The sequence below is a fragment of the Xyrauchen texanus genome, chromosome 1, assembly GCF_025860055.1.
Source record: "Xyrauchen texanus isolate HMW12.3.18 chromosome 1, RBS_HiC_50CHRs, whole genome shotgun sequence".
NCBI lineage: Eukaryota > Metazoa > Chordata > Actinopteri > Cypriniformes > Catostomidae > Xyrauchen > Xyrauchen texanus.
The window spans coordinates 52321373-52336277 of record NC_068276.1 but is presented as its reverse complement, the minus strand read 5'-3'; the positions used below and the strand labels follow the sequence as shown (position 1 = coordinate 52336277).

General features: G+C 42.4%; 1 protein-coding gene across 5 annotated transcripts in view; it reads left to right on the top strand.

Annotated features, from left to right (window-relative positions):
- Positions 1 to 2535: 2535 nt before the first annotated feature.
- The window catches only part of LOC127650537 (uncharacterized), a 49380-nt gene continuing 37010 nt past the window's right edge, over positions 2536 to 14905 (top strand). Inside the window, exons 1-9 of one of the 5 annotated variants that reach the window (XM_052136017.1) lie at positions 2536 to 2771; positions 3177 to 3449; positions 6140 to 6232; positions 12079 to 12171; positions 13363 to 13455; positions 13912 to 13995; positions 14248 to 14319; positions 14420 to 14485; positions 14642 to 14713. In XM_052136017.1, coding sequence (XP_051991977.1) covers positions 2711 to 2771; positions 3177 to 3449; positions 6140 to 6232; positions 12079 to 12171; positions 13363 to 13455; positions 13912 to 13995; positions 14248 to 14319; positions 14420 to 14485; positions 14642 to 14713 — 907 coding nt within the window. In that variant the 5' untranslated portion in view covers positions 2536 to 2710. Of the gene's footprint in view, positions 2772 to 3176; positions 3450 to 6139; positions 6233 to 12078; positions 12172 to 13362; positions 13456 to 13911; positions 13996 to 14247; positions 14320 to 14416; positions 14486 to 14641; positions 14714 to 14905 lie in introns of all 5 variants that reach the window. The other 4 variants (XM_052136008.1, XM_052136025.1, XM_052136039.1 and 1 more) reach the window with 4 other exon arrangements.

Here is a 14905-nt window from a genome sequence, read left to right as displayed (position 1 = left end):
AATCTTAAATTTATGAAGGAAAACTATTTTATAATTATAATATTTTATATAATTTATAGCTATATTATAATATAGGCCTATATACTTTTTTAGGTTTGATGATTTTGACATTTAGGTATATACTACAGTATATTATTCCAAGGAAAATAATGACAGCACTGAATAATATTACTAATAATAATAATAATAATAATAATAATAATAATAATAATAAATCTTAAATTTACGAAGGAAAACGGAATTAAAAAAAATCTTACAATTATGAAGCAAAACTGATATTATTTCTTTAGGTTTGAAAATTCTTGACATTTAGGTTTATACAGTATATTATTCCAAGGAAAATAATGACAGAACGGAATATAAAAATCTTAAATTTATGAAGACTTTTTTTTTTTTTTAACATGATTGTAAAATTTGCGTTAAAAATTATATAATTTTCCAATATTGATAAATTGATAAAAATGTGAATTTATATGAATGTATAAGGGTAATATTATATTTTATATTCTGTAGCTGTTTACAACTGTAAACTAACTATACAGTGTAAACTAAAATAATAATAATATAATAAAAAACGTTTTCACTATTTGCAGTTATCTTTTTGCTGTCCACTTAAACAGCCCGTATATGTGACAAATACATTTTTAATTTACAAATTCTATGGAGTCTCTCAATTAATTAGTTATAATCAATTAATCAGTTATAAAACTGCACATATATTTGTAATTTTTAAATGTTTTAGATGGGACGTCACGCTGCAGGACACGAATCTGTTTCGTGCTATGTCATCCACTAGGCGGCACCCATGAGACTTCAAAAAATCATAGATTGCGATGTTTTTGGTGGGTTCAGCTTTAAATTAAGGAGTTTCTGCAAGTCTTGTATAAACCTACTAAGACAAGTGTTTTACACTTACATTTCATGATTAAAATTTAAGATTATTCATCATAAAGCAGCAAAACAATGATCACAGGTTATTGGTTTCAAACCAATCAGAGAACAGAATGTGTATTGCGGAATAAAAGCGTCACATATTATTATTAAGATTATACACTGATCAGCCACAACATTAAAACCACTGACAGGTGAAGTGAATAACATTTATTATCTCATTACAATGGCACCCGTCAAGGGGTGGGATATATTAGGTAGCAAGTGAACAGTCAGTTCTTGAATTTCATGTGTTGGAAGCTGGAAAACGGGCAAGTGTAAGGATCTGAGTGACTTTGACAAGGTCCAAATTGTGATGGCTAGACAACTGGGTCAGAGCATCTCTAAAACAGCAGGTCTTGTGGGGTGTTCCCGGTATGCAGTGGTTAATACCTACCAAGTGGTCCAAGAAAGGGCAACTGGTGAACCGGCGACAGGGTCATGGGTGCCCAAGGCTCATTGATGTTCATGGGAAGTGAAGGCTAGCCCATCTGGTCCGATCCCAAAGAAGAGATACTGTAGCATTTGTGAAATAGCTGAAAAACTTCATGTAAGCCATGAAAGAAAGGTGTCAGAACATACAGTGCATCGTAGCTTGCTGCGTCAGAGTGCCCATGCTGACCCATGTACACAGCCGAAAGCACCTACAATGGGCATGTGAGTGTCAGAACTGGACCATGGAGTGATGGAAGAAGGTGGCCTGGTCTGATAAATCAAGTTTTCTTTTAGACCATGTGAACGGCCAGGTGCGTGTGCGTCATTTACCTGGGGAACAGATGGCAGCAGGATGCACTATGGGAAGAAGGCAGGCAGGCAGGCAGGCAGGCCGGCCGACGGAGGCAGTGTGATGCTCTGCTGGGAAACATTGGGTCCTGCCATTCATGTGGATGTTACTTTGACACATACCAACTACCTAAAGATTGTTGCAGACCATGTAGCCCCCTTCATTGCAGTGGTATTCCCTGATGCAGTGGCCTCTTTCATCTGGATAATGCGCCCTGCCACACTGCAAAACATTTTCAGGAATGGTTTGAGGAACATGACAAAGAGTTCAAGGTGTTGACTTTTCATCCAAATGCCCCAGATCTCATTCCGACTGAGCATATATATGGGATGTGCTGGACCAACAAGTCTGATCCATGGAGGCCTTACCTAGCAACTTACATGACTTAACGGATCTGCTGCTAATGTCTTTGTGCCACAGGACAGCTTTAGAAGTCTTGTGGAGTCCATGCCTCGATGGGTCAAAGCTGTTCTGGCGGCATTAGGGGGACCTACACAAAATTAGGCAGGTGGTTTTAATGTTGTGACTGATCGGTGTATGAGTGAGCAGTTAAACTTACCTTTTGATCAAACTCAACATACTAAATGCAAATGGAAAAATAGAGTGTGTTTGCATGAGTGTATGTGTGTGACCATAGTGAGTGTGTTTGAGCCAGTTTGTGTAGACCTCACTGCAGATTTCACAGACATTCACTCTCTTCTATTTCTGCTTTGCACTAAAAAAACCACAAGAACAGACACTCTGACTAAGACACAGAAGAATCCAAAACCATAAACCAAACACTTCTCTTCCTGTTTCATTTCATAATAGAATCAGCTGTGTTCATGTAGTACATGAAAAATCAGTGTGTCCATACCTCTAAGAAGACAGTACCTATGAAGAAAATACATTCTGTTCATCCATCTGTCTGTGGTAAAGTTTAATGTGAAGTGAGACCTTAAAACTTGAAGAGGCTCATCAGAAGAGGCTCATCTCATTGTGTCACTGACAGAAGACATGAAGCAAATTGTCTTCATGTTTCTTCTGCTCTACTGGAACACACAATCAGCTCAGAGTGGTGAGTAGTATCATTATCTTTGTCTAAAGTTTTAAGATTTAAGTGTGTATGGTATGACTGCACAGATTGACAGACAAAAACTGTAATTTTTTGACATTGTTTAATAGTCTAGCTCTTCAGCAAACACCTTCTGTACTGCATTTACAGAACAGAGTGATAATACATGTTTCATTTTTCATTCAAATCATTCATGAATGGTTTTAAAAGTAACAATTTTAAAGCAAAAGTATTTTGTAGAAAAAAAATGCTTGAGTTTAGGAATGTTTTATTTTTTAATTTCTATTTCTGTTCTTAAATAAAAATGAACGTAACTAATTCAGCTGGACAATGTTTCAGTCAGAGATCAGAATAATACTGTAGTGTAGAAACAGAATTTAAACTGTTTAACTTTGTTTGTTTTGACAGAAATATTCAATCAGAGTGTCGCTGAGGGAAGTGATGCATTCCTCTACTGTGAACACAAGGGGAAAGTGGTATGGAGTAAAGCCAGAGATGGACAAAGACAGACTATTCTCACTAAAGAAGAAAATGGAGAGATAGTGAAATACATTGATGATCCACACAACCGTTATAGTGTATTGAGTGATCTCTCACTACACATAAATAAAGTTTCACTCTCAGATTCTGGAATTTACTACTGTAATAATATTACTGTGAATCTGATAGTAACAGCATCAGGTGAGTGTTCATATGTTCCACATAATTCATAAAATGTCATATTTACTGAAAAATATGTACTTTATACTGCTATAAATATGCAATAATATTTTATACAAAAGTCAATAGCTTTGACGTTTTTACTGCAAACGTACGTATTTTTTACCTTGTTGTGTTTAATAAAACTAAGCATTAATGGGTGAGCAGGAGTTTTTAGTTCCTAGTCAATTGGTTTTCTGTGCTTGTGTAATTTATCTTTTTATTAATGAATAAATGAATATCTCATTTAATACTCAATACTCAGCAGGTCTTACCTAATACAGATTTTAATCTGTTTATTATTTAACTGAAGTCTCATCTGCTTAGAGATCTTATTTATAAAAATAATCTAAACAGACATATTTAAAGGACAAAAAATGAGCATTGCATTAGTTCAGACTGGTCACGTTAGTTAGTTTTATTGCCTACACCCACAATTCCCCTCGACAGGTACATACATCTAATTAGAGTAGAAGATTTGGGGCTTTTTGCTTCTTTGGTGTTAAAGTATCGGGCAAAACAGAACATGCATCACAACAGCCTACAGTATACAGAGTTAAATGCATACCACATTTTCATTTTACTGTATGCTAGATCTTTTGTTGGAGTACATTTGTAAGATAAATTGTAGAAAATCAGATATACATTGTCACTATAAATCAGGGGTCGGCAACCTATGGCATGAATGCCAGCATTGGCACGCTGAGGTGTAATCACTGGTACGCCAGCAACAGCGAGAGAGGAATATACTATTTATTTAAATATATATAGAGAAATTCTGCCCCTGCATTCCAGTCTACATCTTGATGTAATCCTTCCTCACTATCACGCAGTGTGTTTTCATCAGCTGGCAATTATAATAAATTAAACCTGGAAATAAAGGTTTTGCAGGTGCGATTCACTGAAAAGTGCTAAATAGTTGATCTACTTGTTACGCGCAAATGGCTTGTAGCCAATGTGCAGCGCGAGTCTCGTCACACTTTTACAGTGTTTAGTTTCCCATTCAGCTGATGAAAACATGCTGCGTGATCATGAGGAAGGATTACACAAAGATGTAGACTGGAATGCAGGAGTGAAAAACGTAAAAAATGAGTAAAATAGACTGCTCCTCTCTTGCAGGTGCTTACGTGCTAAGTACCCTCACATACAGGATCATGATTACATCATAATCATCAGGTTTTGCACACACATTTCACTCAAACTGTTATGCTGATAATATAATTTGTAATGAAAAATAAACAATTTAATTAGAATAAATGCAAAATAGAAATATGTGTGGACTCAAACTTTGGAAAATCAAATGCATGCGATTTGTTTGGCACAGCCATTGACCAGGAAAAGAAAAAATGCCACTCCATGTTAAAAAGGTTGTCGACCCCTTCTCTAAATGCATGAATATTAGCATAATACATGTTTTATGGATAGTCACATGGCTCATGATTTTTTCATTTGGCTGTCCATTTATATTTAGCAGTGCAAAAACAATGTTGTCCTTCTTTTGTCTTCTAGTGATCCCCAAATCTACAGTGAGTTCACAAAGTGTCAGTGTCAAAGAATCCACGAGCACTCAATCTCACACCCACCCAAAATTCACCTCAACAGGTACATTTGACTGTTTGTTCCAGTTCTAATCAGATTAGAAGACAGTTTTCTTGGGCTTTGTGCTATAATGGTGTACAAATATTAGGCAAAATAGCACATAGGCACCAGCCTACAGTATACAGAATTAAATGCATACCACAATTTCCTTTTACTGTGTACTAAATCATTTGTTGGAGTAAATTTGTAAGAGAAATTGTAGAATATCAGAGCGACATTGTTGCTCTAAATAATAACTTTTCTTTATAAGCGCCTTTCAAGACTCTCAAGGACACTTTACAGACATAATCAATTTTACAATAAGAAAAGTTAAAAACCTAAAATCACATATAAAATTAGCATTATCATAGGAATATATACAGTCATAAAAAAGAGTTATTTGTAGTAACCTAATTTAAAAAGGTGGGTTTTGAGGAGGGACTTGAAAGTGGAAAGATGATCACAATTACGGATATCTGGCGGTAAAAAGTTCCAGAGTCGGAGCAGCACTGCTAAAGGATCTGGACCCCATAGAAGTCAGACGAACAGAAGGTATCACAAGAGAGAGAGAGGAAAAGGATCTAAGAGTGCGGGTAGGAGAATATATATGAATAAGATCTAGAAGATAGGAAGGTTCTAGGCTATGAAGAGCCTTGAAGGTCAATAACAGAATCTTGTAATCAATACGAAGTTTAACAGGGAGCCAGTGAAGTTGTTCAAGAATAGGAGTTATATGGGCAGAGTTAGAAGTTTGTGAAATAATCTGTGCAGCCGAGTTTTGTACCAGCTGTAATTTATACTGAAGTTTTTGTGGTAGACCAAATAAAAGGGAATTACAATAATCCAAGCGGGACGTGACCAGAGCATGTACGAGAGTGGTAGTGCTGTGAATTGAGAGGGAGGGGCGAAGGCGATTTATGTTGCGCAAGTGGAAATAAGCAGACAGGGTAATATTATTTACATGTGCTTCAAAATGAATGAATGAATATTAGCATAATGACATGTTTTGTGGATAGTCATGTGGCTCATGATGTTTTAATTTGGCTGTCCATTTAGCTGTGCAAAAATGATGTCATTCTTCTTTTGTCTTCTAGTGACCCCCAAATCTACAGTGAGTTCACAAAGTGGCCATGTCAAAGAATCCACGAGCACTCAATCTAACCCCCACCCAAAATTCACCTCAACAGGTACATTTGACTGTTTGTTCCAGTTCTAATCAGATTAGAAGACAGTTTTCTTGGGCTTTGTGCTATAATGGTGTACAAATATTAGGCAAAATAGCACATAGGCACCAGCCTACAGTATACAGAATTAAATGCATACCACAATTTCCTTCTACTGTGTACTAAATCATTTGTTGGAGTAAATTTGTAAGAGAAATTGTAGAAAATCAGATATACATTGTCACTATAAATCAGGGGTCGGCAATCTATGGCATGAATACCAGCATTGGCACGCTGAGGCGTAATCACTGGTACGCCAGCAACAGCGAGAGAGGAATATACTATTTATTTAAATATATAGAGAGAAATTCTGCATCTGCATTCCAGTCTACATCTTGATGTAATCCTTCCTCATTATCACGCAGTGTGTTTTCATCAGCTGAATGGCTATTATAATAAATTAAACCTGGAAATAAAGTTTTTGAAGGTGCGATTCACTGAAAAGTGCTAAATAGTTGATCTACTTGTTATGCTCGAATGGCTTGTAGCCTATGTGCAGCGCGAGTCTCGTCACACTTTTATAGTGTTTAGTTTCCTATTCAGCTGATGAAAACATGCTGCGTGATCATGAGGAAGGATTACACCAAGATGTAGACTGGAATGCAGGAGCGAAAAACAAGAAAAATGAGTAAAATAGACTGCTCCTCTCTTGCTGGTGCATACCTCATTTTCCTTTTACTGTGTGCTAAATCATTTGTTGGAGTAAATTTGTAAGAGAAATTGTAGAATATCAGAGAGACATTGTCACTCTAAATGAATGAATATTAGCATAATGACATTGTGAAACGGACCAAGGAAGGGACGGAAACAGGCGTCAGCTTAAGGGGTAAGCTTTATTTTCTCAGCTTAATTTATGTGTGTATATATGTTTGTGACACACATGTATTCTTGGCCTTGTTGTCGGGCTCTCTCTCTCGCGAAGCTCTGTGGCTGCTGGCTTTTATCCACTCTCCTCACGCTACTGCAATTAGACACAGGTGTTAGGCTTAATTTAGCTCGGGTGTAAGCGCCCTTACCGCTTTTCTCTCCTGGACGGGCGCTTGACCATGCCCCCGCTGCCACATACCCCCACCGCCCGACTCAGGCCGGGGCGTCATCCGGCCTGCCTACCACCCCCCCCCCCATTTCTGGAGAGGAAGTCAGCGGCAGCCATCTGCACCCCCGGTCTGTGGACCACCTTGAACTTAAAAGGCTGGAGTGCCAGATACCAACGGGTGATCCGGGCGTTAGTATCTTTCATGCGGTGGAGCCACTGCAGTGGGGCATGATCCAAGCAGAGGGTGAAGGCCCGCCCCAGCAGGTAGTAACGGAGGGTGAGGACCGCCCACTTGATGGCCAGACACTCCTTCTCTACGGTGCTGTACTTGGTCTCGCTCAAGGAGAGCTTCCGGCTAATGTACAGCACCGGGCGCTCCTCTACCTCCACCACCTGCGAGAGTACGGCCCCCAGCCCTCTGTCTGAAGCGTTCTTGTGTAATACAAAGGGGAGGGAGAATTTAGGTGTATGCAAAAGCGGCCCCCCACAAAGTGCAGCTTTAATCTGTGTAAACGCCTGTTGGCACTGCTCCGACCATTGGACCGGATCTGGAGCCCCCTTTTTAGTGAGGTCAGTCAGCGGGCTGGTGACATCCGAATAATTAGGCACAAACCGTCTGTAATAGCTAGCCAGCCCCAGGAACTGCCTCACCCCCTTTTTGGTCTTGGGTCTAGGGCAAGTCGCAATCGCCGCTGTCTTATCAATTTGGGGACGCACCTGGCCATGACCCAAGTGGAACCCCAGATACCGTACCTCCACACGCCCAATCGCGCACTTCTTAGGGTTTGCTGTGAGCCCCGCCCGCCGCAGCGATCTCAGGACGGCCCTCAGATGTTGCATGTGCCGCTGCCAATCATTGCTATAAATGATAATATCATCTAAATAGGCAGCGGCATACGCGGTGTGAGGTCTGAGGATCCGATCCATGAGTCGCTGAAATGTGGCCGGGGCCCCAAACAAACCGAAAGGAAGCGTCACAAATTGGTGTAATCCAAACGGCGTCGTGAAGGCTGTTTTCTCACGGGACATTGGTGTCAAGGGGATCTGCCAATAACCCTTTGTTAAATCCAAGGTCGAATAAAATCGAGCAGTACCTAACCGATCGAGCAGTTCATCAACACGGGGCATTGGGTACGCGTCAAATTTAGACACCGCGTTGACTTTTCTGTAATCCACACAGAACCGAACAGACCCGTCGCGCTTCGGAACAAGAACAACCGGGCTGGACCAATCACTGTGGGATTTCTCTATTACGCCCATACCAAGCATCGCATCTAATTCCTCCCGAACTATTTTCTTTTTATGTTCGGGTAAGCGATAGGGGCGGCTACGTACCACCACGCCCGGTTCGGTCTCGATGTGGTGCTGTATGACGTTTGTACGGCCCGGTAGAGGAGAAAACACGTCTGCAAATTCCATTTGTAAATCGGAAACCTCTGTGAGTTGACGCGGTGAGAGGTGGTCTCCACAAGTAACCGGGGTGTTGAGATTGCGAGCTTTGTTTACCTCCGGTCCGAGCTCCGCCCTCTCCGGAACTACCGTGGCCAACGTCACAGAGGCCGCCTCTTCTCTCCACAATTTCAGGAGGTTGAGGTGATATATTTGCCGCGCGCCCCCTCTATCGGTACGTTTAACCTCATAATCGAGATCCCCAACTCGTCGTGTGACCTCAAAGGGTCCTTGCCACTTGGCGAGTAATTTAGAGCTCGATGTTGGGAGCAATACAAGTACCTTATCTCCCGGTGCAAATTTCCGTAGCCGAGCACCCCTGTCATACAGCCGGCGTTGGCGTTCTTGAGCTTGGAGCAAATTCTCCTGTGTTAGTCGCCCCAGTGTGTGGAGTTTTGCTCTAAGATCAAGAACGTACTGAATTTCATTTTTGCTATTAGAAGGTCCCTCCTCCCAAGCTTCGCGGATGACGTCGAGGACCCCGCGTGGGCGTCGCCCGTACAGCAGCTCAAACAGGGAGAACCCTGTGGAGGCTTGTGGGACCTCTCGTACTGCAAACAACAGGGGGTCCAGCCACTTATCCCAATTTCTAGCGTCATCGTGTACAAATTTACGAATCATGTTCATGAGCGTTTTATTAAACCGTTCCACTAGGCCATCAGTCTGCGGATGGTAAACGCTAGTGCGAATCGATTTAATGCCCAAGAGCTCGTAAAGTTCGCGGAGTGTTCGTGACATAAAAGTCGTGCCTTGATCGGTGAGGATTTCTTTCGGAATCCCCACCCGGTAGATTATCTTGAAGAGTGCCCCTGCAACACTATGTGCGGAGATGTTGCTCAGAGGCACTGCTTCCGGATATTGCGTCGCGTAATCCACTAGGACTAACACGAAGTGATGCCCGCGTGCTGTCCGTTCTAATGGCCCGACGAGGTTCATCCCAATTCTTTCGAAGGGGACCTCGATCAAAGGTAGAGGGCGCAACGGCGCTTTTGGGGTGGCCGGAGGGTTTACCAGCTGACATTCACGGCACGCCGCACACCACCTGCGGACGTCACCGCCAATGCCCGGCCAATAAAAACGGGCTATTAGACGGAGAAGTGTTTTTCGTTCCCCTAGGTGACCGGCCATAGGATTATAGTGAGCCGCCTGGAAAACCATTTCCCGGCGGCTCCGTGGAATCAATAATTGTGTCACTTCCTCGTTTGTTTGAGCGTCCTGCGTCACTCTATATAGCCGATCTTTAATCGAGGCAAAATAAGGGTATGAAATGCCGATGCCCGGCCGAAGCTGTTGACCATCAATTACTCTCACTTGGTCAAGAGCATGTTTAAGGGTTTCGTCCCGCAACTGCTCCAGAGGGAAGTCCCTCTCAGGGAATTCCCTGAGAGGAGGGGTGGCCACCTCGCCCCTTTCCTCGTCACTCAGAGCAGCCGAGAACGGCCCCGGCTCCGCCTCCCCTGCCAAAGCATCGCACACCGCACACCTGTTTATGCAGGACCCATCCGCGCAAATACCCTCTAAAATATCTTTAAAACTCGGCCAATCAGTACCCAAGATTAGCGGATGCGTGAGGCGGGAACTAACCGCGGCCTCCACACTATGGTTTCTTCCCCTGAATTTAATCGCCAAAGTCACCATGGGATACTTGTGAACATCCCCATGCACACACCTCACCCTCACCAGTTTAGCTAAACCCAAAGCCCCAGGTTGAACCAAGCGTTGGTGGATGGTGGTCTGATTGCAGCCGGTATCCAGCAAAGCTTGGTAAATACCCCCCCCGATCCTTACCGGAATCCGGTATGCTCCAGCCCGATAGGGGGCAGCCTGCGGGACGTCGGGGACCCGCACCACCGTCCCCACCTCCATCAGCGGACACTGATCCCGGAAGTGGTCCGGGTCTCCGCACCTCCAACAGGCCGGCCCAGGCGTTGCGGCCGCACTTGTGCTGGCAGGCGCCCCCACCTGAGGAGGAGAGCGGCTGAATGACGGGGAATGGGAGGGTACATTCTCCCAAGGCCGGGAAGCTGGTCTCTGGAACCCTCCACGCCTGCGCGGGGTAGGAACGGGCCCTGGGGAGAGAACAGAGGGAGAGAACATAGGGGAGGGGGAGAGGGCAGGGGCAGACACAAGGGAAGGGGAAAGAGAGAGAGAAGAAGAGGGCTCGTCCGCCCTCGAGATCGCCGCCAAATGGTCCTCCGCAAGCTGGACAGCTGCCTCCAGCGACGCCGGGCGGTGGCACTGGACCCACTCCGCCGTTCTCCTGGGCAGCCGTTGCGCGAATTGCTCCAGCACCACCTGATCGATGACTCCCTCGACGTCGCGGTCCCCCGCGAGCAGCCACCGCCGACAGGCGTCCTGGAGCCGTTGAGCAAACGCGAACGGGCGATCGGACTTCTCTAGCTTCATGCTCCGGAAGAGCTGGCGATTCTCTTCCGGGCTCCGACCGACCCGTTGCAGAATGGCCCTCTTCAGGTCAGAGTAAGCCAGGAGGTTTGTCGCCGGCAGTTGTTGTGCCGTGAGTTGGGCTTCCCCGGACTGGAGAGGAATTAGGCGGGCTGCCCACTGTTCGGGCGGCCAGCCCCAGATTTCTGCCGTCTGCTCGAACAAGTCGAGGAAGGCCTCAGGATCATCTGCTGCCCCCATCTTCTGTAACGTGGGCGGGGGTAGCGTAGCGTGGGTGTCCGGGGTCGCGGCTGGGGCCGACGCAGTCTCCTGGCTGAGGAGGCTCCGGATAGCGAGTTGGTCCTCTGCCTGAGCCCGCATGATCTCGAAAAAACGTTGATCTTGATCCTGCCGGAGCTCAAGCAGGGATTGTTGGTGGCCTTGATGGAGAGTAGCGAGGGACTGGAGGACTTCCGCCAGCTGGGAGGTCTCTATGGGGGCGACTCTGTTCCATAGCTTGGGAAAAAAAAGGTGTTCCTTCTATTCCCGGGTTTCGGCACCAGTGTGAAACCGGCCAAGGAAGGGACAGAAACAGGCGTCAGCTTAAGGGGTAAGCTTTATTTTCTCAGCTTAATTTATGTGTGTATATATGTCTGTGACACACATGTATTCTTGACCTTGTTGTCGGGCTCTCTCTCTCGCGAAGCTCTGTGGCTGCTGGCTTTTATCCGCTCTCCTCACGCTACTGCAATTAGACACAGGTGTTAGGCTTAATTTAGCTCAGGTGTAAGCGCCCTTACCGCTTTTCTCTCCCGGACGGGCGCTTGACCATGCCCCCGCTGCCACAGACATGTTTTATGGATAGTCACGTGGCTCATGATGTTTTAATTTGGCTGTCCATTTAGCTGTGCAAAAATGATGTCATTCTTCTTTTGTCTTCTAGTGACCCCCAAATCTACATTGAGTTCACGAAGTGGCCGTGTCAAAGAATCCACGAGCACTCAACCTAACACCCAGCCAAAATTCACCTCAACAGGTACATTTCACTGTTTGTTCCAGTTCTAATCAGATTAGAAGACAGTTTTCTTGGGCTTTGTGCTGTTATGGTGTACAAATATTAGGCAAAATAGCATATAGGCACCAGCCTACAGTATACAGAATTAAATGCATACCTCATTTTCCTTTTACTGTGTGCTAAATCATTTGTTGGAGTAAATTTGTAAGAGAAATTGTAGAAAATCAGATATACATTGTCACTATAAATCAGGGGTCGGCAACCTATGGCATGAATACCAGCATTGGCACGCTGAGGTGTAATCACTGGTACGCCAGCAACAGCGAGAGAGGAATATACTATTTATTTAAATATATAGAGAGAAATTCTGCATCTGCATTCCAGTCTACATCTTGATGTAATCCTTCCTCATTATCACGCAGTGTGTTTTCATCAGCTGAATGGCTAATATAATAAATTAAACCTGGAAATAAAGGTTTTGCAGGTGCGATTCACTGAAAAGTGCTAAATAGTTGATCTACTTGTTATGTGCGATTGGCTTGTAGCCTATGTGCAGCGCGAGTCTCGTCACACTTTTACAGTGTTTAGTTTCCCATTCAGCTGATGAAAACATGCTGCGTGATCATGAGGAAGGATTACACCAAGATGTAGACTGGAATGCAGGAGCGAAAAACGTAAAAAAAATGAGTAAAATAGACTGCTCCTCTCTTGCTGGTGCTTACGTGCTAGTAAGTGACCTCACATACAGGATCATGATTACATAATAGCCATCAGGTTTTGCAATAGTTTTGTTTGTATGTTTGTCATACATAGCTAAATCAGTTGAATCATCAGGATTCTTGAAAACGTCTCTCTGACAATTTTAAAGGTTTTGGAAATCCCATGTACAGTTTGTTTTTGCCTGTTTTGCAAATAATATAATTTGTAATGAAAAATAAACAATTTAATTAGAAAAAATGCAAAATAGAAATATGGGTGGACTCAAAATTTGGAAAATCAAATGCATGCGATTTGTTTGGCACAGCCATTGACCAGGAAAAGAAAAAATGCCACTCCATGTTAAAAAGGTTGTCGACCCCTGCTCTAAATGCATGAATATTAGCATAATACATGTTTTATGGATAGTCACATGGCTCATGATTTTTTCATTTGGCTGTCCATTTATATTTAGCAGTGCAGAAACTATGTTGTCCTTCTTATTTTGTCTTCTAGTGATCCCCAAATCTACAGTGAGTTCACAAAGTGTCAGTGTCAAAGAATCCACGAGCACTCAATCAAACACCCAGCCAAAATTCCCCTCAACAGGTACATTTGACTGTTTGTTCCAGTTCTAATTAGATTAGAAGACATTTTCTTGGGCTTTGTGCTGTTATGGTGTACAAATATCAGACAAAAAAAGCTCAGGCATATACAGAATGTTGAACTATGACAACAACACCAGGTTAATTAAAATATTGCAGTTTTCAGTTACATTAAATAACAGAGTCAAAGTCTTTAAATCAGACAGTTTTAAAGGTTTCGGAAATCCCATGTACAGTTTGTTTTTGCCTGTTTTGCAAATGTAATCGCAGGACTGAGGATTAATGAGCTCATTAAATCTCATTAAATCTTCTAAATATTCTCCCTCTACAGATACATTTTTAAAGTATGTTTTAAAAAGTGACAATTAAACGTTTAATTCTGTCTTGAATGTGTTTTCTAATTGAAAATTAATCTAAAACTAAACTCTCAAAAAAACTAAATGTCTGAATTATTTTCTAGGTTCCATTGGTGTTATCGTGGCAGTCTGTGGAGTTGTGTTTGTGGCCCTCATACTCTTGATACTGGCATGTATCAAAAGGAAAGGTGAGAATCTATTAACTAGTTTTATGGAAAAGGAAGTTCATGTGATTATTAACTCCCTCTTCAAACTAAATACATAGATATAACTCTAAACCCTCTCAAAAAGAGCTCTAATTTTGATTGTATCATCTTATCAAACTGACATTTGTATAAGATGCAATAGGTTTTATTTACAGGGCTAAAAAAAAAGTTTTATAAATATAATGACAAATAATCTATATGCTAACATGTACTGCTTTTCCCTGTTTTTTCCAGCTGCCATTACTAACAAAAAGAAGGAGAATATATATGAGACTGTAGATGATGGTGATTCTACAGCACAACCTGGTAAATGTTTTCACAATATTCTTTTTGTATGAGCTAACGTATTGCCTTATATAAATAACAACAACATATTTACAAAAGTCTTTATCTCCTCTTACAGCAGTTCCCCCACAAAAGCAAAATGACATCATATATTACTTGGCTGGAGACCCTAATATAGTTCATCTTGGTAATACATGACATTTTCATATTTTACAGGATGTAATTGTTTTTTTTGTGTGTGTGTGTGTGTGTGTGTGTGTGTGTGTGGTTGCATTGGTGTTGATGGATATATTTTTAATAAATGGAGAGATAATAAAATATATTTTTTTAAATCAATACTCAGGTCAAAGCAAGGAGATTGCTGATCACACATATACTTTGATATCAGAGTCAAAGTCAAAGGAGAATCTCACTGGTAAAGACAAAATGCTGTTTGAGAGTTTTCTACGATGCAGAATGAGATGAAACACTGTATACTCAATATAGTAATATAAAGGCACCGTTCACCCCAAAAGGAAAAAAAGAAATTCTCACACATGTTGTTCCAAATCTGCATGGCTTTTTCTCTTCTGTGCAACACAAAAGATGTTAGGCAGAATGTTAGGGA